The sequence below is a fragment of the Heteronotia binoei genome, chromosome 1, assembly GCF_032191835.1.
Source record: "Heteronotia binoei isolate CCM8104 ecotype False Entrance Well chromosome 1, APGP_CSIRO_Hbin_v1, whole genome shotgun sequence".
NCBI classification, from domain to species: domain Eukaryota; kingdom Metazoa; phylum Chordata; class Lepidosauria; order Squamata; family Gekkonidae; genus Heteronotia; species Heteronotia binoei.
The window spans coordinates 140,599,615-140,623,031 of NC_083223.1; the positions used below are offsets into that span (position 1 = coordinate 140,599,615).

A 23,417-nucleotide genomic window follows, 5' to 3' on the forward strand; every position below is an offset into this window, starting at 1 on the left:
CTGTCATTTTAAAAAAGTATAATAGGACCAGCTTAAGCCTTAGCAGCAGAATTTTCCCTACAGGGTATACTCTCCCCCCTTTTTCCCACAGCAGGTATATAGAGCTTAACTGTAATGGGATTGAGATGGTTTGTATTGCTATGAAGAGTCCATAAATGTTGACTTACTAAAGCAACAAATCCGTGTCTTCAGTCACTACTCACCCCCTTCCGTAGTACAGGCAAATAATTAACAGGCTTTTTCATTGCTGCACAGCACGCAGGAAAACAGTAGTTCTCATCTGTGTGCACTAAGAGCTGCATGACCTCACACCCTCCCCCTTCAATTTCCTGCCATACATAAACTGAGGGAGAGGTCTACTTTCTGATGGTTCAAGCATTCATCTTCCCCCAGTTGTAAGCGTTACGATGTACTACAGCACTGACAAATACAAAATCTGGGATTCATTTCATTTATTCAGTAGTTAACCACCTCCTGTGAGGGGACAGGATTTTAACAGATTCTTTTATTAACATACCAGTAAATACAGAACTACAAAGAATTGTACAGAAACAAAATTAAATAAAAATGCATTTAGTCTTCAATTGCTCCAGAGTGAACAGCATCTTCATAACACCCACCTTTATCATTTTTACTTTCAGGGTGCAACTTAATAAGGTCATCAATTCGGAGAATAGTAATTGCTGCTTCTGTTGCAAACTTCAGACTCTTGGTTTTGACCATGGTAGGCTCAAAGACACCAGCCTGCTTATTATCACGTGGCTTTCCATTGATTAAATCAAGGCCAATCCTGCAAGAACACAGAAGCACGAACAGTTGTGATACTGATATATAAATTTTAATATGACCTTATCCTAAACCATAAAGTAAGACCCACTTTGAATGTTTCTAAACTACATAAAAGGACAATACCTGCTTAATTTCAGTTCACTCTCTCCATCAACGAACATAGCTATGACATACCACTAGCTGGAGGCAAATGGTTTAAAATCAATATGTCAAAAGAATTACTGCTTTTATGATAAATGGTAAAACTAGGAATAAGCATTTAATAGCCGTCAGCTATTATGTCACCAAGGAGCCCCGTGGCGCAGCTGCAGTACTGCAGCCCTAAGCACTGCTCACGACCAGAGTTCAATCTCGGTGGAAGCTGAGTTCAGGTAGCCAGCTTGAGGCTGACCCAGCCTTCCATCCTGCCGAGGTCGGTAAATGAGTACCCAGCTTGCTGGAGGGAAAGTGTAGATGACTGGGGAAGGCAATGGCAAAACCACCGCATAAAAAGTCTGCCATGAAAACGTCGTGAAAGCAACTTCACCCCAGAGTCAGAAACGACTGGTGCTTGCACAGGGGACTGCTTTTACCTTTATTATGTCACCAACCCCTTTAATTGTTCCATTTATCACAGACACCTACCATTTCAGATTTTTCCGTTCAGGATTAACTTGAGCTTCGTTATGAAATGCCCTGAGTTTTGCAACAAGATCTATGGCATCTTGGGCAGCATTGACTGCTAAAGTATTTGGAATTACTAGGAGGGATCTTGCAAATTCCGCAATAGCAAGCTGTTCACGTGATCCCTAATTAAAAAAGAAAAAAAAACCTTCACTCTACAGTTCAGTAACAAAAATGAGAAACACGTATGGGGGATGTAGTTCTGGGTAGCAGTGTGCACAAGCAAGATCTTGGAATACAGGTGGATGATAAGTTAAATATGAGCAGCCAGTGTGATACAGCGACAAAAAAGGCAAATGCCATCTTGGGGTGTATCAACAGAGGTATAACTTCCAGATTGCAAGATGTCATAGTTCTGCTGTACACTACATTGGTCAGGCCACACCTGGAGTATTGTGTGCAGTTCCGGAGGCCTCACTTCAGGAAGTATGTGGACAGGGTAGGTGCAGAGGAGAGCGATGAGGATGATCAGGGGCCTGGAGACTAAGCCCTATGAGGAAAGACTGAGAGACTCTGGAATGTTCAGTCTGGAGAAGAGGAGGTTGAAGGGGCACATGACTGCTCTCACGTATTTGAAGGGCTGTCACTTAGAGGAGGGCAGGGAGCTATTCCTGCTGGCAGCAGAGAAGACGTGTAGTAAATAAATTAAGAGTGGGAAGGTATCAAATAGATATTAGGAAAAACTTTTTTTACAGTAAGAGTTGTTCGACACTGGAATCAGCAACTGAGGGAGGTGGTGTGCTCCCCCTCACTGGCAGTCTTTAAGCAGTGGCTGGACAAATACTGGTCAGGGATGCTCTAAGTTGATCCTGTATTGAGCAGGGGATTGGACTAGATAGCCTGTATGGCCCCTTTTAACTATGCTTTTGCTGTTAGATCACTGGAATCCAGATCAGCACAACTTTAAGTACTGCATTAATACAATAAAAGAACTATTTTACAGACACTGATCTGGATTCCAGTGATCTAACAGCAAAAAGCATAAAGAGCTACAAATAGTCCTATCCACTGCAGCAGTCCTTTCTAGCCCTGGAAGTTTATTCCCAGGTTGCAGGATCTGCATGAACGAAAGAATGCGAGGGGGAAGGTGACAGGGATGAAACTGTCCTTCTTGAAAGAATTGCAGAAGTCCAGAAATCAACTTTCTTAGTGTCAGAAAAGATTGGTGAGGGAAGCAGAAAGTGGGGAAAATCCATGATCCTTGCGTTGGGTACAACCCAATGAGTGTTTTTGTTCTGTACAGTAACATCCTACCATCTCCATTTCAGTTTAGAAATGTGGCTGCTCTCAAGAATTGGCAACACCAAGGTGACATGCAAAAGTATTCTCTGTTAAACATTAATTGGATCACTTACCATGCTAGTTGCATAATTCTCTAGATAAATGGAAAGTGCTGCTTCAACAGCTCCACCTCCTGGTACAACAGACTTTGACTCTAGTACTCTTTTGACAACACAAAGAGCATCATGCAGAGATCGCTCCATCTCATCACACATGAAGTCATTTGCTCCTCGTAATATTATGGAGGCTGATGTTCGTGCCTTAGTACTGTAATGGAGATATGAGAATCTGTTTTCTCATAATTTGCAAGCATCTATTCTTGCCTCACTAGTTATACTTGATACCATATATTCATTATGCTGCTAATAAAGACTAAATTCAATGTCCAGGTCCATCAATAAAGGGGAGACATTTCCCATCTCACCAACTCAATTACAGATGGCCAGTGATCATTTATCCCACGCGTATAACTGCTCATGCCACTAAAACAGCATGGCAGCAATTAAATGGGAAACTTTCAAAAAGTGAAGCAAAATTAAATGTTATGTATTAAGTTTAAAAGTTTTCTTACTTCTTGATTAAGATCAATTCATCATCACAAATTCTCTCTTGAACCACTTCTTCTGCCTGCCCCAGCATTGATGCTTCAAAAGTTTCTTCACCTTCCAGGTTTGCCAGGGTAGAACAAATTGTGGCTTATAAAGACAAAAAAAACTTTTAATACACAAAACCACATATTCTAATTACACCAAACAGTCCCAAACAAAAACTAAGGTTTCCTAGCCCAAGGGTGATTACTAATACTATTCCACATATTTGAGTTTTCCATTAAAAAGACAAAACTGTGGCTTGGATTTAAAGTGCACATTTCCACATCCTGAGCTATAAATTACCTCCAGCAGCCTTAGCAATGCGTTTGAGATCTCTTTTTAGAACTCTGCGTACTGCCATGGCACCAGCATCCACAAAGTATTTCAGACACATATCATCAATGCCACCAGTGGTCAGAACAACATTGGCACCTGTAGCCAAGATCTTCTGAATTCTCTCTTTAGTGATGTCAGCTTCTCTGCATAAGATAATGCATATAAATTAGTTAAGACCAACTTTATTCAAATTCAAGATCAGTAGTAAAGCTATAAAGAAAAGATGCTCAGAAATACCAAAATGCTGAGATATCAACCTGCTGAGATTTAATGCATATTCCCCCACTGTATTTATTAGCATAATAAAGTTGCATCTCAGCCGTGAAAACAATGGAAGAATACCTCAAACTATGTACTAGGGAATTCCCTGGAAGATGATCAAAGGTTCCTAAATGTTAAGTTCAGTAATAGTAAGATGGGCTTCCCTGAAAGGCATCTTTGCCAACATAACCACCATCTAAGATAAGCAATCTGTTCCTCTGAATACTGGTTCAGATCTGTGTTCCACTTCCCAACCAATTTTAGCTACGAGCACACTTGATATAGTAAAAACACAACCTAAAACTACCTAACTCTAGCACCAAGCCACCTGTGATCTTGCTTCCATATGAATCATTGTATTTCTGTCTACTTTAGAGGAAAGGGGGCTCGGGAACCCTCTCCCCAGCTATAGCAAGATGTCCTTACAGCTTGCTATATAGGTACAAAAAAGGAGACAGAATTTTGCCGACTAGATGACCGTAAGTGGATGGGGGTACACAAATGTTGCTCTACAGCAGTGTTACACTATGAATATATATAATCTGAAGTTCTTTATGCATATGAACTCTCAATAGAACCCATGAGAAACTGATGCAGCAAACAACCCTCAGCTTTAGGCCACAAAACAGAAAGCTGCTGGATCCTGAGTGGTTTTTCAGCAGGAAAGAAGCACTGTTCTGAAGATATGAGACAGGAGAAACTGGTTTAAATCTCTCCCACATTAACAACAGTTGAGATTAAAACCTATAGAAGTACAGTTACCATTGCTGTTCTTTTAATAATTAACTGAGAATGAACTAGCTCATACTCACAAAAGCTCATACTCTGCCACAATTTTTGTTAGCCTTTAAAGTGCTACTAGGCTCTTGCTCTTTTGAACTGGCTTCTGTACAGTTCAGCAAGCTATAATTTAGAAAAGAATGCTATGTAATTCTTATGCCTTCAGGTTTTAATTGTATTATCTCCCCACATGTTCCCCAGAGGGTACTTAGATCTGGATCGCAGAATTTACTGTTAATCCCCAGGCTGAGGGAGGCGAGACTGAAGGCTACCAGAGAAAGAGCCTTCTCAATTGCTGCCCTCCACTGATGGAACCAACTCCCAGAAGATGTAAGGGCCTTGCGGGACCTTGCCCAGTTCCACAAGGCCTGTAAAACAGCTCTATTTCGACTTGCCTTTAGTTAAACTACAGTATAAGTAGATGACCAACATCGCTGAATGTAATGGTACCAACACTAGCACCAAAAGTTGTTTTAAACTATTTTAAACTGTTTTAAATTGTTAATTGGTAATGATTGTTAATTTTAATTGTTTGATTACTGTTTTATTGTTTGGGGTTGATTGTTGTTAGCTGCCCGCGGGGAGGGCGGGATATAAATACGAGGAATAAATAAATAAATTTAATATACAGAAATGATATTTCCAATAATCTTTCCAATTAATGATAAAAATCAAAGATGATAAACTCCTAAACTTATTATGTATGACTGTCCAGTAAAGAGCTTAGAACTACACATTCAACAGTTTAAAAGTTTGTTTTTTAAAATCCACACAGCATACCTCTGCCTGATCTGGTCCAGTTTCTCAGGGTCTGTAATAACCACCTGAACACCAAGCTTCATTTTAGTTTTTTGCAGGCTGAAGTCAAGACATGCAATCTTCGCATTAACTATTCTTTTGATCATGCCTAAAAAATAAAGTACACCTAAGATCCTTTATCCAAATATACTTTTATAACACTGAAAAACTTCAACGTATTTAATTTACAGGATTTACACTGTAGTTACATGGTATTATACAAAACACAGTAAATTCCAGAAAGTGAGTTCCAGCTACATCCCTCTGGGAGAGGGGGAGGGGAAGAAAGATCTTAACCTTACCTTGGGATCCCACAACACAGTTCAACGCGTAGCCATTTACAAGAATGCTCTCTTTCTGACTGCGGCCATGTGCCTTTAAAACATTAATGGAATTGATGGGATAACGTGCTTGCCCTTTTTGATCTGTATATTTAACGGCAAGAGCAGCATCCACTACCATGTTTGCAAAGAAATCACTGTCACTGAAAGAAGACTATTAAGGCAAATAAGGGCAGTTGTATCAAGAATTCATGAAATTTACAGCACACACATTAAGGTAACTTAACCAATCAGCAGAGCAGCCTTTTAACATAGCAAAGGCCAATACCATTTTACAGATGCTGGTTCTGTAAAACAACATTCTCCATTATGCAAATATCTTCACAACAGCAAAGAATAAACTGATAAAACAGCAAGGCCAATGACAAAGTAGTTTTCCGTATAGGCATACAGAAAGATGTGTCTTCTAAAATAATCAAAGGGAAAAAACACTGAAAATGCCTCAAAATGAACAAAATGTTGAGAGTTAATTACCATCCACTAAGAAAAAGAGGGCAGAGGGAATCAGCCTGCTCAAGAACAGAATTTTGAAGAGCAAGATTCCTCCATCCTCATAATTTATCACAGCCCCCACCCTGTACCCTCTAGTAGTCAATTGCCTATACCCTGGATGAATCACAAAAGCAGCCAGAAACAAAGGAAATTATGTATACCTGTGGGAAGCCTAGGGACACAAAAATGTGTTGATTTCCCACTGGACCTCATAATGGAGAGACAAATCGCAAAACAATTTAGAGACTTCCTATGTACACAGCCATCCCAACAGAAATCAGGCCAGCACAAGTCCCGTAAACCTTCATTTTATTTATTCACCTGAGAAAGCAGCAAGGACCATCTCTTCATGTCTGGATTTTAGTTTCCATACATACTTTGTTCCAGCTTTTCGTTGTGAATCAAAAGGATACACTCCAATGATTTTGGAGGACATAGATGTTTTAGCTGCATTAATCAGACAGTCCCTGCCAAGTTCATCTGAGTTAATAACAAGATTTTCATTGATGTAACGAACTGCTTCCCTGTTCAACACAAAAATATTTCCCCAGAATTGTTTAGAATTTCATTTACTAGTGCAAAGTTATTCTAACATTCTCAGTTGTTTGCCTGTTTACTTATACAAGTTATATAAACCTTATATTAAGGAACAGAATCTACCTTGTAACAGCATATTAAAAAACAGTATTTACTTTTGTAAATGATGCAAGGACTGAAAAAAGACTGAGTGGACCATCAGCATTTTGCCATCACAATGTCAAAGGAAATTAATAGGCAAGGCTAAAATTGCTTGCCAGTACATATAAACATTTCTTACTTGCAAGCAAGACGATATCCACTAATGATGGAAGTAGGATGAATTTTCTGTTTCACCAATTCATCTGCATTTTTCAACAGTTCTGCAGCAATAATTACCTGTCATAAAAGATGCATGATTATGCAAAGAACACAAAAGTACTCAGTGTTCAAAGAACACTCAATGAAAAACAGAATACCATTTCAGTTAAGAGGAAATAAGTGTTAATACAAGTTACTTTATATACAATTTAGTATATAACTTACTGTAGAGGTGGGAACCCTCAGAGGCATTTAGGCCAGTGCAGACCTTCTAAACATAGTCCCTATCCTGTTTTGTCCAATTCCTAGAGTAAATCATAGGGGCCAGCACTGGAAGTTCTAAGAAACAAAGGCTGACTCAAAGGGCTTTCCAGGGATAGAAATCGGGGAGTGGCAGAAGTAGGCAGACAAAATATGAGAAGTAGATCCTAGAGATGCTTTATTGCTTCTGCTGTTAGTGAAGCCACCATTTTTCTCATGCAAGAACTAAGGAAGAAAGCTGCCGCTGCTTTTGACGATAAAGTAGTGATTGATCTACTTCCCATTTTGTTTTTATGTGATTGTTGGAGAGGAGCATAGGCTTCTCACATGTTACACTTTGTCATCTACTGCTAAAGCTGGAAGGAGGGAGTTGCACAGTGTAGAAACAGATTTGTTCCTATGTTAATGTGAAGGTGCTAATCTCTCTAGGTAAGTCACTATTTAATCAAGACAAAACAGTTTTATGCATGATTCAGAATTGGGAAGTATACACATTTGTTATGCACATACACATTATGGTAGTTAAGAAACAGCAGAAGTGTTATTTCTCAATTTCAAACTGCTCCATTCTATCACAGGTAGCTGACAAAGGCAACTTTGAATCCCGAAAGCTTACCTGAAAATCTTGTTAAATCTCAAAGATGCTACTGGACTCGAATCTAGCTGTTCTACTGCAGACCCAACTAGGTTATCCTCTGAAACTGCTCCATCCTTTAGTTTACTTTATATCAGTTTGCAAGAAAAACTGTTGTATAATATTGCTAAGCAAGCTAAACTGCAGGTTGTCTTACAATCTGAATTGTTCTCTAACTACATGTTCTGCCATTGCATATAGAAAGAAGACAGTATCATTCTTCTCCTTCAGACTTTGGCAGGCTGTTTTTTTATCCCATAAGCATAGCCACCTATTTTGTAGAGCAAATAGACAGCAGTCAAATGGGAAAGGTTTGCTTGGGAGTTTTAACAGTAAAAAGAATGTAGACTAAATGATTACCAAAAATATTGAGTTCAAGTCTACGTAATTATTAAAAAGGTAAAGGTAGTCCCCTGTGCAAGCACCAGTCGTTTCCAATTTTGGGGTGATGTCACATCACGTTTTCACGGCAGACCTTTTTATGGGGTGGTTTGCCACTGCCTTCCCCAGTCATCTACACTTTCCCCCCACCAAGCTGGGTACTCATTTTACTGACCTCGGAAGGATGAAAGGCTAAGTCAACCTCGAGCCAGCTACCTGAACCCAACTTCTGCTGGGATCGAACTCAGGATGTGACATCATCCCAGATGTGACATCACCTCAGGATGTGACATCAGGATGAGAGCTCAGACTCTGCAGTACTGCAGCTTTACGACTCTGCGCCATGGGGCTCCATGTAATTATATTGACAGAATATATTGGCCTGTGTCTTACCTCTACACGTTTTTCTGTATGCTTTTTTACAGCCTGTTCTGAAAGATCATTCCCAGGGTCATTGGACCCATAAACTAGCCACATGAGTTGGGAGAGTTGGAGTGAAGAAGGACAAGAGGGTGAATCACTCCTTCCTCTTCCAAAAGCACATTTTGCTGAGGAAAAGGGTCAAGTTCATCCTCCTCACTATAACTGTTCCTACGCATAGCTCCTACAGTCCCAGAAATTCTCTTTCCAGGAGTCAGAGGGGGGGCTCTAGGAACAGAGAGGACTGTGGGAAAACTTCCATGCATGGCCTGTTGGAAACAACCTGACAATACCAATACACAAACCAACGCCACTGAATTTCAATTGCAGACTAAGGCTGCAGTCCCAAACAAGTCAAGTGCAAACTAAACCTACTGAATTCTATGGGACTTACTTCCACATAATAATTAGAAGTACACAATGTGAACATAAATCCTCAGACTCAACAAGCCATTTAATGACTGCTTCAATTATCAATTTTACATAAACAGAAAATCACATATATGAAACAGAGGCTTTAAAATTATAAACTCCATAAAAAACCAGATACTTCTACACTTTTTGGCTGTGATGTTAGAATGATGTTCAAACCTTCAAGCCAATAAAAGTTAGATGAATTTTGGCAATTATTTAAATAATGTGGAAAAACTTGAGAGCACCACAGATTTCAAAATTACAGGACAACAGTATAGAACAATGACTTGCAGTCAAAACCTTTCCATATATACACATACCACAGAGGTGGTCCCATCTCCTACTTCTTTGTCTTGTAGATCTGCTAGTTCACACAGAACTTTTGCAGCAGGATGCTCTACCTCCAGTAACTTCAGAATGGTTGCACCATCATTCGTGATGGTCACATCCTAGTTATCCAAACATGGCAAAACATTATTTATGTTCATTTAGCATTGCTTATGATAACAAAATCTAACTATCAAAATAAAAAATACTGACAAGTTATGCAAACATCATTACTAAATCAAGGATGTCAAATATGCGGCTCAGGGGCCAAATCAGGCCCTTGGAGGACTCCTATCAGGCCCCTGAGCAACTGGCTTTCATCTGCTTCCTTCTCCCTCTCGTTTGCTTCCTTGTGCATAAGTTTGCTTTGCAAGGCTTGCTCAATCGCACAGGAGCTACAGTGCAAAGACTTTCTCCATTGGCTCCTCTCTTGGGGAGAAAGGGAGAGTTTACTTTCCAGGCTCTCCCAACTGCACAGTAGAGCTAATGAGCCAAGCCTCTCTTCCTTCTATTGGCTAAGGCTCTTCCCACTCCTGGTCCCCTGGGGAAGGAAGGGAAGAGCCAGAGCTTCCTTTGCCCAGTTCCCTGGATCCTGTGGGAGAGATACAAAGAAAGCACCTTTAAGACCAACAAGTGCTAATGTTTTAAGCATGTTGTATATTAAGGTTTTTTAAAAAAATCTTTGTGTTTGTCTGTGTCCTTTATAAAGTTTATATCTCTGCTATCTAATCTTAAATAGCTACACGCATGGCACAGCCTGACATGGCTTGGCCCAACAAGGTCTCATTTATGTCAGATCCATCCCTCATAACATGAGTTTGACACCCCTAACCTAAATGTTTGAGTAACAAGTCTTTTGGCTATGCATGGGCTGGTTTGCTTAATGACCTTCTACAATGTACCTAACATATATTAATCTTCCAGGCATTTTTTCCTCCATTCACATTCCTGAATCACTTAAATCGCCAAGACAGCTATCTTACACACACTAAGGGGAGTAAATCTTATTAAACATAGCTGGGCTAATTTATTAGGTAGAATACCTAAAAAATGGCATAAAGGATGATAGGATGATACTGATCAACCAGAATGGGATCTGCCACTACAGCTTTTTCACTATTTCTTACTCACAAATTTTATATGAGCAGGGTAGTAATTGTTCTTTTCTGGTCATGTAAATAACATGCAAATCTGCAAGGCTGCTGAGGATGATTTCTCAAATAGACATGCACATTATGAAATTCAATACTGCTTTTAACAAAGCTTTTAGTTGTGCTGACAAGACATTTTATGCAAATTATTTGATTGTGAGAAACAGAATTATTTCATATATCACAGAACACTCTGTGTAGACACAAGAAAGCCAATGGTTTCTCAATTTGCACAGAAACATGTACCTTATAAAAATCAGAATACTAAAAGCTTAAGATGATAGTTACCATAGTTTATATAGCAAAGAGTACAAATACCATTACAGAAGATAGGTATAAAATTTCACCTTCAACATGTATCAGCTGAGCATACAACACACTTTCTAAAACCTCAATGAAAATACTGTTTACTTACTCCAATGTCATCCACCAACATTTTATCCAAACCAACTGGACCAAGGGAACTCTTCACAATATTGGCAATGGAAGCAGCAGCAACAACTGTTTCAATAAAATACATACAACTTATTCATAAACAAAGTAAATCAAAGCCTTTTTAAAAAAGCAAAACAGTTCTGGGAAAATCCTGATTTCAAGACTGACAGTGCCTAGTTCCCACTGCACCTCTGCATGTAGCCTGTATCACAAAAGTGCACAAGCAAGTTTCAAACTCATACACTATGCCTTAAACCTATGAACCAGATCCTTCACAGTCCATCAATCCATTTTTCATAATGGATGGATAAAATGAACGGAGTCTATTCATATAGCTATTTACTTGTTTACACCCAGTTTCATTACTAAAGCATTTTACAGGCACACAAATTTAAATCTCCCTTTATCACATACACAAATGCACTGAGGCACAATATGAGCCAGAACAGTGTCACACTTGAAATGTGCTCTCTGTAAGACTGTTCTGCCATTCACATAGGAAAAAGATATCTTCCGCTTCAGACTCTGACAAGCTTTCACTTATCCCATAAGCATAACCACTTAATTTATAACATAAATGATCGCAAAATGGGAAAGATTCAGATCCCATTTGGACATAGATCTAAATAATCCCCTTAGTTTGGAAGCATTAACTACATGTGCCAATATAACAGATGAAGAAAACAAAGTTAGTTAATGAAATGGTTACTCCTCCCCTCTTACCACTGGCTTCTGCTAGCAGGTGAAGACTTTTTGTTTCACATGGCATTCCTACAGTAATCCCTCCTTACCTTATGCTTTAATTTTCCTACATTTTAGTTTTATATACAAACTAATTTTATTTTTAACCAACATTATGATGTATTTTTATTATTCCGTTAGCCATCTTTGTAGCCCTGACAAGGAAGAAAACCAAAACATACAGGTTGTAAATGAAATAAACGTCAGTTTTTTGAAAATATGCCAATATCAAAAAAGCCACTATATAAATCCAATCATGTAATTTAGGGTTAATTGTTTAAAAATTCTAAAAGCTGCTATTGAAACAGCAATCTTTCAGGCTACCAGTACCATATAAGGAAGTGATATCTACCAACAGTTGTAAGACCTTCACTGTCGCAGTCACTCAGCAAACGCTTTTCATTAGGCTCAAAAGGGTTTTTATTTGTTTTAGGTCATAGATTACTCAGTTACTGTAATGAGGAGAACAGTATCTCATCAAGAGGGCATCGGACCCTATTATATCTAAACAGCTTAAACAGGATCTTGAAAGCAGCAACGTGTCGCCGGGAAGAAGTATTCATGGGGATAATAAGTAGTATTGCAAAGCATGTCCCTGCTAGAGTAAGGAAAATGCAATAAGTGACTGAATAAAAGTCAAACAAGTCACAGGAGAATAATTAACTATTTTGAAGGTACTGTACTAGCGAACATACTGAAAAGCTCCTTACAAAACCACAAAGGCCTCCTCAGAAGCTTAGACCAACCTACAGGAGAACAGTAAGATATGGGCGCTTTCAGACTTTCAATAAACTCGGTAACTGGATTTTGCTGTGTGAAACGATAAATCCACTTGCAAACAGTTGCCGAAGTAGACTGAAAATGCATTATTTAGCTAGCGTGAAATGCAATATCTGAGGAGCTGGTAACGCTATTTCACCACATGAATTCCCTGCTTCTACTGAACTAAGAAAGCCTCAATTTGCCACCAACCCCTCGCCGCTGCATCTGCCGATTGCCCATTCCGCAGGGCCTGACAAGTCACGCACGGACAGAAAGGCGCCCCATTTTATCATGAAAGCGCGCGCCTCAACTGTCCCCGACGCGACCGTTACCCAGAAAACGGGCCAGAAGATTGGAAAGACAAGGGGGATCTGTTGTCTTTACCGTTTTGGGTGCGAACGGTCTCTCCAGTGCCTCGGTCTCCGAGGACCGCCAAAGGCCCCTCCAGCGCCGCCATCTTTTCCAACAAAGAGACCGAGCAAGCAACGTGCGCGCAGCACTCGAATGACGCTATGCTCTCTGCGTAACCCCGCCTGTCAAAATGGCGCCTGGCGGAAGACTGAAAGGGAAGGGCGGGAATGACCAAGGAAAGTAGCGCATAGGAGCTATGATGTAGAAGAAAAAGAACCAATTCAGAGTCCCGTTACAATTTTGTTGGTTCCGGTTTTGCTACTGACTGGTCGTGCAAATGAGAATTTCGCCCCCGTTGCATAGCAACCAGAGAGACAGGTCATACGCTGCGTATGACAAATATGAGCTAGGGGCGATTCTAGAAAATGCTGGAGACGGAGGAGGCGTGGTTCCGCCGGAGGAAAGCGCCGGAACTCGTTAAAGGGGGGGGGGGGTTAATAACGTCAATAGTCCTCCCCCCCGCTTTTCAGTGTTTCAAAGAAAAATCCACTTTATGTTTTCTCACATTGATTACTATTGGGTGACGTTTGAACTAAATCCCCAGGGGGGTATCAGCAAGCCCACCTTCTTGTGGCTTCTTGAAAGGAAACAGCCCTTGAGGTTTTTTTATTATACATTAGGCAGTCGTGGGCTACAAGTCCTTAAAAGGGGAATGTTGCGCAGGCATTTTTTTTCTTACAATGTTGGAAGATACTCGTGACCTACACGAGGGGGAAAAAACGGAGCCGTGACAATAAAAGGCTGCGCCGGATATGCTTGCAATCTCAGCGAGTTTCCCATCAATCTGGAGTAGCTATTGGCTGAATAGAACTGCCCTAAGAAGAAAGAGGGTGGATCCATGTGAAGTGACCAATCAGAGGCAGGGATACAACCGCGGGGAACTTTGCTAGCGCCATTTTTGTACAGGGCTGCAATTCTATTTCTTTCGTGGCAAGTATGGACATTGAAGTATTGGATACATCGAAGAATTTTGTTCCCTTAGGAAAGATGGTGTTCTATAGCGTCTTGTAATTGCGCTGCAGATCTTGGCGATTACCGTCCTCCTGGTGGGATACGGCCACCCTGGTAGGATGGCACTGAGAAGATGGACTTCGCAGCTGGGGACAGCAGCTAAGGGATTCCTGAGAGCTGGTCAAGGTACAGAGCCCTGGGAGTGTGGGTTGACTGCAAAAACGCACGAAACTGCTGAGAAATTCTGAGAGAGTGAGTCCAGTTCAAGGAAGTGGGAGGTTGTGCCTTTTACAACTGTGTTCTAAACTCATTGACTCGGGAACTAACTTAATTGACTTACAGAACAAAGTTTGAATCCAGTGGCACTTTTAAGATCAACAAAGTTTAATTCTGGGTATAAGCTTTCGTATGCACGCACACGTCTTCAGATACAAGGTCGAATTCATTTTAAAGTAAGCCCTGGTTCACATATGCAGGAGAACAAAGGGCTATGATAAATTGGATTGAACAGCTTCGGGCTATAGTTTGTGGATTTCAATTCAGATTTTTAAAAGATAGGGGAGATCATTATATATAGAAAAGGGCAAGACTCCAGTAGCACCTTAGAGACTAACACAATTTGAGAGCAATCCTTAGCAGGTCTACTCAGCAAACTACTGACACTTATTCAATGGAGCTTAAGTCTCAGAAAGTGTCCTTAGGATTGCACTGAATGTCTGGTTTATAGTCACTCAGCTAGCAAGGAAGGATTTGAACCTGGATCTCCCTAGTTGGATAAGGCCATGTTGGATCAGGCCAGTGGCCCATCCCGTCCAACACTCTGTGTCACACAGTGGCAAAAAAACCCAAAACACCAAGTGCCATCAGGAGGTTCACAAGCAGGGCTAGAACCCCTTCCACTTTGCCCCCCCCCCAAAAAAAAAGCATGACGAATACAGAATATCACTGCCCAGACAATGCCAATAAAATGCTGTGGCTAATAGCCGCTGATGGACCTCTGCTCCATATTTTTAAACAGTCTCCTCTGGAAGCTGGCTATGCTTGTAGCCACCACCACCACATGTGAATTCTACCCTTTGGGTGAAGAAGTACTTCCTTTTATCCGTTCTAACCCAACTGCTCAGCAATTTCATTGAATGCCCACTAGTTCTTGTATTGTGAGAAAGGGAGAAAAGTACAGTACTTCTTTCTCTACTTTCTCCATCCCATGCATAATCTTGTAAACCTCTATCATGTCACCCTGCAGTGGACATTTCTCCAAGCTAAAGAGCCCCAAGCATTTTAACCTTTCTTCATAGGGAAAGTGTTCCAAACCTTTAATGATTCTAGTTGCCCTTTTCTGGACTTTTTCCAATGATATAATATCCTTTTTGAGGTGCGGTGACCAGAATTGTACACAGTATTCCAAATGAGACCGCACCATCGATTTATACAGGGGTATTGACTCTAACCACTGCATAACATAGAGTCTTCTAATGTTACTTTAAAATTTTCTCCAGAACACAAAATGTGATTTACCAAATGTGGTTTTATAATTTAAAAAAAAATTGCTTTTGTATTTGGATTTTGCTATGCACCAATGTGGTTACCTGCTTTTTCCCCTGTAGTAAACAGGGGCACATTGTAAACAAGCCTCATCAAAGAGAATCATGTGGCTAAGACTGTAAGGATGTCAAGATCAACAGACCATCTTAAAATATGTTATTCAGATACAGTCCACTTGAGTACAATAGAATGAACATATAAACTCTGGTTGGCAGAGTTTCTGTGGGAAACTCTGGCAACTCTCCATCTCTCCGATTAACAATAGACTGTAGATTGTTTTAATTTTGCATTTGTTGGTGAATGCAGCTACATTTCTGCAGAACTGTCTTTATAATGTAAGCTGTATACTTTGTTCAGTCGCACAGTCGAGTCGGACTCTTTGCAACCCCATGGACAAAGTCATGCCAGGCTTTCCTGTCTTCCACCAACCTTTGAAGTCTGCTCAAATTGGTGTTAGTTACATCAGTAATGCTGTCCAGCCATCTCATCTTTTGCTGTCCCCTTCTTCTTTTGCCTTCTGTCTTTCCCAGCATCAGGATCTTCTCCAGTGAGTGCTCCCTTCTCATTTGGTGGCCGAAGTATTTGAGTTTCAGCTTCAGCATCTGACCTTCCAGGAAACAATCAGGATTGATTTCCCGTAGGACTGACTGATTTGATCTTCTTGCAGTCCAAGGGACTCTCAAGATTCTTCTCCAGCACCACAGCTCAAAAGCATCTATTCTTCTGCACTCAGCGTTTTTTGTGGTCCAGCTCTCACAGCCATACATTACTACTGGGAATACCATCGCTTTGACTATACAGACTTTAGTTGGCAGGTTAATGTCTCTGCTTTTTATTATACTGCTCAGGTTCGCCATTGCTGTCCTCCCAAGGAGCAAACGTCTTTTAATTTCATGATTACAGTCACCATCTGCAGTGATCTTAGATCCCAGAAATGTGAAGTCTGTCACAACTTCCATGTCTTCCCTTTCTATTTGCCAAGGTGTGATGGGGCTGGATGGCATGATCTTAGTTTTTGTAATGTTGAGTTTCAAGCCTACATTTGTGCTCTCACCCTCAACAAGAGGTTCTTTAGGTCCTCTTCACTTCCTGCCATTAGAGTGGTATCATCCGCATATCTGAGTTGTTGATGTTTTTCCCGGCAATCTTAATTCCAGCTTGTGCTTCATCCAGGCCAGCATTCTGCATTATGTACTCTGCATATAAATTAAATAAGCAGGGTGACAATATACATCCTTATCGAACTCCTTTTCCTATTCTAAACCAATCAGTTGCTCCATATCCCGTTCTGACAGTTGCTTCATGGCCCTAATACAGGTTTCTCAGAAGACATATGAGATGGTCTAGTACTCCCATCTCTTTAAGGACTTGCCACAGTTTGTTGCAATCCACACAATCAAAGGCTTTTGCATAGTCAATGAAACAGAAATAGACGTTTTTCTGGTACTCCCGTTCTTTCTTTATAATCCAGCAAATGTTGGCAATTTGATCTCTAGTTCCTCTACCTCTCCGAAACCCAGCTTGAACTTCTGGTAGTTCCCGATCTACATACTGCTACAGCCTAGCTTGTAGGATCTTTAACATGACCTTGCTGGCATGTGAAATGAGTGCAATGGTGTGATAGTTTGAACATTCCTTGGCATTACCCTTCTTTGGGATTAGAATATAAACTGACCTTTTCCAATCCTGTGGCCACTGTTGTGTTTTCCAAATTTGCTGACATAATGTGTGCATCACTTTAACAGCATCGTCTTTTAGGACTTTCAATAGCTCAACTGGGATACCGTCATCTCCGCTCACTTTGTTGTTAGTAATGCTAAGGCCCATTTGACTTCAGGATGTCTGGTTTAAGGACAGTGATTTCACTGTAATGGTTGTCAAGGATATTGAGATCCTTCTTGTATAATTCTTCTTTGTATTCTTGCCACTTCTTCCTAATCTCTTCTGTATCTGTTAGGTCCCTACCGTTTTTGTCCTTTATCATGGCCATCTTTGCATGAAATGTACCCTTGATTTCGCCAATTTTCTTGAAGTGATCTCTTGTGCTTCCCATTCTGTTATTTTCCTCTATTGCTTTGCATTGTTCCTTCAGGAAGGCCTCCTTATCTCTCCTTGCTGTTCTCTGGAAATATGCATTCAGTTGGGTGAATCTTTCCTTTTCACCTTTGCCTTTCGCTTTCCTTCTTTCCTCAGCTATTTGTAAAGCCTCATTAGACAGCCACTTTGCTTTCTTGCATTTCTTTTTTTTGGGGGGGGGATGGTGCTGGTTGCTGCCTTCTGTACAGTGTCATGAACCTCTTCCCATTGTTCTTCAGGCATTTTGTCTATCCTTAAACCTGTTCTTCACCTCCACTGTATATTCATAAGGAATGTGATCAAGGTCAAACCTGAATGGCCTAATGGCTTCCCCAGTTTTCTTCAGTTTAAGCCTGAATTTTGCAATGAATAGCTCATGATCTGAGTCGCAGTCATCTCCAGATCTTGTTTATGCTGACTGTAAGAAGCTTCTCCATCTTTGAATGCAGAGTATATAATCAATCTGATTTCTTTGTTGCCCATCAGGTGATGTCCATGCGTAGAGTCGCCTGTTAGGTTGTTGGAAGAAGGTGTTTGCTATGACCAGCTTGTTCTCTTGATAAAACCATAAGGCTTTGCCCAGCTTCATTTTGTTCTCCAAGGCCAAACTTATCAGTTGTTCCGGTTACCTTGTGACTTCCTACTTTGGCATTCAGTCCCCTATGATGAGGACATCTTTTTTTGGTGTTCGTTCTAGAAGGTGTTGTAGACCTTCATAGAATTGGCCCACTTCAGCCTCTTCTGCGTCAGTGGTTGGGGCATAGGCTTGGGTTACTGTGATATTGAATGGTTTGTCTTGGATACAGACTGAGATCATTCTGTCATTTTTGAGATTGTATCCCATTACTGCCTTCCTCACTCTCTTATTAACTATAAAGGCCACACCATTTCTTCTACGGGACTCTTGCCCACAGTAATAGATGTAGTGATCATCTAAGATAAATTCGGCCATTCCCATCCATTTTAGTTCACTGATTCCCAAGATGTTGATGTTCAGTCTTGCCATCTCTTGTTTGACTACATCCAGCTTACCTTGATTCATAGATCTTACATTCCACATTCCAATGCAGTATTGTTCTTTGCAGCATCGGACTTTCCTTTCACCATCAGATACATCCACAGCTGAGCATCCTTTTGGCTTTGGCCTAGCCACTTCACTCTTTCTGTGGCTACTTGTACTTGCCCTCCGCTCTTCCCCAGTAGCATATTGGGCACCTTCTTACCTGAGGGGCTCATCTTCCTGTGCTATATCTTTTAGCCTTTTGTTACTGTCTGTGGGGTTTTCTTGGCAAGGATACTGGAGGGGGTTGCCATTTCCTTCTCCAGTGGATCACATTTTGTCTGGGTTCTCAGTTGCAGCCTGTCCATCTTGGGTGGCCCGGCATGGCATAGCCCACAGCCTCACTGAACCATGCAAGCCCTCTCGCCACGTCAAGGCAGCAATCCATGAGAGAGCATTATATTCTGTTATTTTTTACTTTGCATATGGACAGGGTTATTTTCAATGTCTCTGAAAGTAGTTTTTATTTTACTCCTCTATAGGTGTTCGATTCAGTTCTGCAATTTCCAGCTCCACAACTTCTGTTGAAAATGGACTGGATACAACAGAAAATGAGATTGTTGCTCCTGATTTTACTAACAGGAATCCTCGTAACTTGGAGCAGTTGGCTCTAGCAAGGAAGGAGAGAGGCTGGAGAACAACATGGCCGAAACAAGACTATTGGCACAGGTAGGTTGTGTTTTTTAAAGGATAGCAGAGGTCCACAAAAATCTTGTGACATCATTTTAAAAAACCTCCTGTCCTAAAGCATAAAACTGCTTTTGTCTCCTAATATGCAGAGCACAGTCATGTTTTTTAAAAAAATCCTATTGTTTTCAGGCATATATTTAATACTGATATTCTCATCTTGTTTCACAATCATTTCCTCTTTTTCTGACTTTGTGTTGTCTGTCTCCATAAATCTGTGCTGACTTCTGTTGGTTTTCGCCATCCACACCAAACATCTGGTCCTTATTGTAGTTAACATGCTCTTCTCCTGATGATGAAAATTCGAGTGACCTCTCTGTAGGCTCCTCTATGGTTACTTTGCTGCATGCTGACTTCACCACTGTTAAGGCATCCCACTGCTAGCTCCTCCATGAGCCCTCATGTGCAGTGCTCCTGCTTCTGTTGGGGGAGTGAGTTTGATCCCCTGAAGAAAAGTGCAGAAGTGCCTCTGTTTAGAGCTTGTCAAGGTGCGGTATACTTAGCACAACAGCAAAGCATTGAGCAGGTGTCCTGCTACACTGGTTCATATAGGAGGCCCATCACAGATTCACTGGTTTCAGTCAGATGTCTCCCCTTTACTCTTCTATGACACATAGGTTTCCTGTGCAATCAACACATCCTTCTATGGGTCATCTTGTTTGCCTGCGCTATTTTAGAACGCAATACCTGTTTCATATATGAATATCTATTTCCCATAATTGCAGTGACCTTTGGGGGTCAGATCATGCATTTTTGGGGAGATTTTTGTTGTTCTCCTGAAAAATCCCAGATACATTTGAGATGCCAAAATATACCAAAAAAATACCAATAAGCAGGGCTTTTTTTTGTAGGAACTCCTTTGCATATTAGGCCACACACCCCTGGAGTAGCCAATCCTCCAAGAGCTTACAGTAAGCCCAGTACTTAGAGCCCTTTAAGCTCTTGAAGGATTGGCTACATAAGAGGGGTGTGGCCTAATATGCAAATGAGTTCCTGCTACAAAGAAAGCCCGCTGATAAGGTGTTTTAGATATATTTTCAGTTCAGGTAGAGCCAAATGGATACTGCTAATCCTTGGATTAACATCTTTTCTGCATCCCATGAGGGGCTGTGGCTCCGTGGAATAGCCTCTGCTTTGCATGCAGAAGGTCCCATGTTCAAACCCTGGCATCTCCAGATTAAAAAGTGCAAGGAAGTAGGTGATGTGAAAGACTTCTATCTGAGGCCCTTGAGAGTCACTGCCAGCCTGAACAGACACTACTGACTTTGATGGACCAGTGGTCTGATTCAGTATAAGGCAGCTTCACTTACTCATTCTGTCGTATCTTCAGAGGCATGGGATGCAAAGAAGGTTCCTGGTAAGGCTCTGCTCCTAGGGTGGAATGGAAGATTATGGGGGTGTGCTGGCACCAAATATATATTTTTATGACTGATGCCATTTTTGGAATACGTATAAAGAACATGGATCCCAAAGTAACTCATACTGATAGCATTTGCTTTGGTTAGGGGCTTTACAATTTCCTTGGTGATTACCACTGAATAAAGTGTGTTCAACTGTCTCTGTAGCTGAGACTGGAAGTTGTTTAATTTTTGCCTAGCTCTTCCTCCAAGGAGCTCAGGACTGTGCATATGGTTTCCCCTCCTTCCATTTTATCTTTACAATGACTTTGTGACATAGGTTAGACTTCAAGATTGTAATACTCCTAAAGTCAGCCATTGAGATTGCAAAACTCCTAAGGTCAGTCTGTGGTTGGAGATTTTGAAAGGGGAGCCTGAGGAGGGCATGGTTTAGGGAGATGAGTGACCTCCTCAGGGTAAAATATCATAGAGTCCACCCTCCAAAGCAGCCATTTGCTGCAGGGGAACTGACCCCTGTTGTCTGGAGATCAGTTGTAATCTCAAGAGATCTCCATCCACCAGCTGGAGGTTGGCAAACCTACCCATTGAGCTTCATGGCTGATCAGGGATATGAACCTCAGTCATCTCATCCTAGAACACCTTATTCATTATACTATTTTGCCTCTCTCTATATAAAATGAGAGGATGTGAAATGATATATCTCAGCACTTAAGAGGGAAGGCATCAGTGCAGAATGCTTTCTTTCATTGTGGAAGTATAAGGTTGCAGAATTCCAACAAAACTTTCAGTCTTTTTCAAAAAGTGCATATTCACTTTGCTGCTGTATTCACAGTAGGAGTACGAGATATGTGAATTACACAGAATGGATGAGCTCATGTAAATATTCCTGGTTCAGATTAACAACTGAACCTGGTTTTAGGGATTGTGAATGAGCCATAGTACCAAGCATTCCCTTCCCTCTCCCAACAAATAAGCACATAGATTTCCCCCTACTGTCTTTTACCCAACTTTCAGTGTTATAGACAACGACTGCCAGGGTTGCTGTAAATGAAAATACTGTAGGTATATTTTATAGGCAGGTATTAACAGTCAAGTGTCACTTAACCTTTTCATTTGTTTCATTATTAGTTTACAATACCATCTATGTATGTGGTGTTTTTAATATAAGCAGAAGATGCTCACAGCCACATGTGGCTTAGTAGATGAATTTCTATAGTGTAAGCTTTCTTCTTGTTAGAGGGGTGAGGGCTAAGACATTAAATCACAGGCTTCACAGAACAGGTAGATTTTGAGCTGAGATTTGAAATGGGATTGGAAGGAGAATGGCATGCAGGCATTCTGACATGGAGTTTCAAAACAGGAGGCTTAAGATTCTCTGCTAGAAGTAGAATAATAGAGAAATTACTGGTAATTGAAAAAAACATCACTAACTGGTGAAATAAAATCTTTACATTTTCTTGCTTTGGCATATAGGTTGAGACTTGAACAAACACAGAACCACGTGGAGGCCAACGTTGAACATTGCAGTGGTCACATTGTAGTCTCTGCTTCCACCCGAGAATGGGCCATCAAAAAGTACCTTCATCGTACAACAGGCGTGGCAGCATGTGTGAATGTTGGGCATGTGCTAGCTCAACGTTGTCTTGAAGCAGGAATCAACTTTGTGGAATTCCAAACTATAACTCCATGGGAAAAATGTTCTGATTCGGCAAGTTGATTATTTTCATGGGCTTAGCAAACTGAACACTCTAGATCCCCCCTTCCCCCCCACCACCCGTGAATCACACTCTCATCACAGATCTGGCTTGATACCTGTTTCTTTGCAAGGGCTGAGCAGCAGTAAAACTGTAGTGTTAAATGGTTCAACTAACATGCAATCCTGCTCAGTGAATTGTCTCATAAAATGATGTAATACAGAACGTCAGCACCAGCACACTCTTGGCATGAGCCAGGCAGTACGGGCAGGGAAAGGTCTCTCAAAGGATTGGAACAATAAATGGGAAGAATTTGGAACATTCTATATGGTGCCAGTGTTGATATAAGTGATAATAACCAGTGATTTCATTCCTTTTTTTTTCTTAAAAAATAGATCCAGAGCTTCCAGAATGCAGTGAGTGAAGGTGGTGTTGTACTGAAGGAGCTGCGAAGAATTTATGAATAAATATAAAGCTTGTGAGAATATGCTGAGAAAGAGACTATTGAAGAATCTCAATTTAAATAAAAGCCTAATACCAAACTGATGTTGATGACAGTTTTTAAAATAATAATAATAATAATACTTTTTATTTGTATCCCGCCCTCCCCACAAGGGCAGGCTCAGGGCGGCTCACAACATATGAATACAATACAATAAAATTATACATAGTGCTTACATTTATAATTATAAAATCGACATAAATCCATTTACAAATTGTATTAAAATTAATTATGGTGCTATAACTTAGATCTTTAAGTTCTAAATAGACATTCTCTACAGTTTGGCCTGCAACCTGAAGCTTTAGGGGATATAACAGTATGGTAGATATTCCTGCTGACTTCAGTATTTTCATAGGCAATAGCCTTGATCTATGGGCTATCAGTGCAGTAGCTGCCCATTGTCATTGCTTGCTATTTTCTTGCCCCAAGCTCCCCTGAT

The 23,417-nt window shown here is 40.7% G+C and overlaps 2 protein-coding genes and 2 non-coding genes across 4 annotated transcripts; 1 reads left to right on the forward strand and 3 right to left on the reverse strand.

The window, feature by feature from the left end:
• Positions 1-437: 437 nt before the first annotated feature.
• On the reverse strand, positions 438-13,516 carry LOC132573821 (T-complex protein 1 subunit alpha). The gene is made up of 12 exons (XM_060241681.1): positions 13,079-13,516; positions 11,172-11,257; positions 9,599-9,727; positions 7,149-7,246; positions 6,745-6,855; positions 5,801-5,982; positions 5,481-5,607; positions 3,627-3,802; positions 3,305-3,428; positions 2,808-3,000; positions 1,414-1,577; positions 438-790 (listed from the first exon to the last, which is right to left on the reverse strand). Exons 1-12 carry the CDS (start codon positions 13,149-13,151, stop codon positions 574-576), a joined length of 1,680 nt encoding a protein of 559 aa, XP_060097664.1. The 5' UTR covers positions 13,152-13,516; the 3' UTR covers positions 438-573.
• LOC132589449 (small nucleolar RNA SNORA29) lies at positions 8,238-8,373 on the reverse strand. The gene has a single exon (XR_009556613.1). It is a non-coding gene; the product is annotated as a small nucleolar RNA SNORA29 (small nucleolar RNA).
• On the reverse strand, positions 11,665-11,787 carry LOC132589461 (small nucleolar RNA SNORA29). The gene has a single exon (XR_009556616.1). It is a non-coding gene; the product is annotated as a small nucleolar RNA SNORA29 (small nucleolar RNA).
• A 537-nt stretch (positions 13,517-14,053) lies between the features above and the next one.
• On the forward strand, positions 14,054-22,943 carry LOC132573834 (large ribosomal subunit protein uL18m-like). The gene is made up of 4 exons (XM_060241705.1): positions 14,054-14,242; positions 19,220-19,406; positions 22,256-22,490; positions 22,872-22,943. Exons 1-4 carry the CDS (start codon positions 14,176-14,178, stop codon positions 22,941-22,943), a joined length of 561 nt encoding a protein of 186 aa, XP_060097688.1. The 5' UTR covers positions 14,054-14,175.
• Positions 22,944-23,417: the final 474 nt, after the last annotated feature.

What these genes read in the sequence shown, in the direction of transcription:
- LOC132573821 (XM_060241681.1), bottom strand. Translation starts at nt 13,151, where the DNA reads ATGGCGGCGCTGGAGGGGCCTTTGGCGGTCCTCGGAGACCGAGGCACT. An exon ending in GGATATCGTCTTGCTTGCAA is followed by an intron (nt 6,856 to 7,148) that starts GTAAGAAATGTT and finishes TGTGTTGAACAG; the next exon opens with GGAAGCAGTTCGTTACATCA. An exon ending in AGAATTATGCAACTAGCATG is followed by an intron (nt 1,578 to 2,807) that starts GTAAGTGATCCA and finishes TTTTTTAATTAG; the next exon opens with GGATCACGTGAACAGCTTGC.
- LOC132573834 (XM_060241705.1), top strand. Translation starts at nt 14,176, where the DNA reads ATGGCACTGAGAAGATGGACTTCGCAGCTGGGGACAGCAGCTAAGGGA. An exon ending in ATTCCTGAGAGCTGGTCAAG is followed by an intron (nt 14,243 to 19,219) that starts GTACAGAGCCCT and finishes ACTCCTCTATAG; the next exon opens with GTGTTCGATTCAGTTCTGCA. An exon ending in AAACAAGACTATTGGCACAG is followed by an intron (nt 19,407 to 22,255) that starts GTAGGTTGTGTT and finishes TTTGGCATATAG; the next exon opens with GTTGAGACTTGAACAAACAC.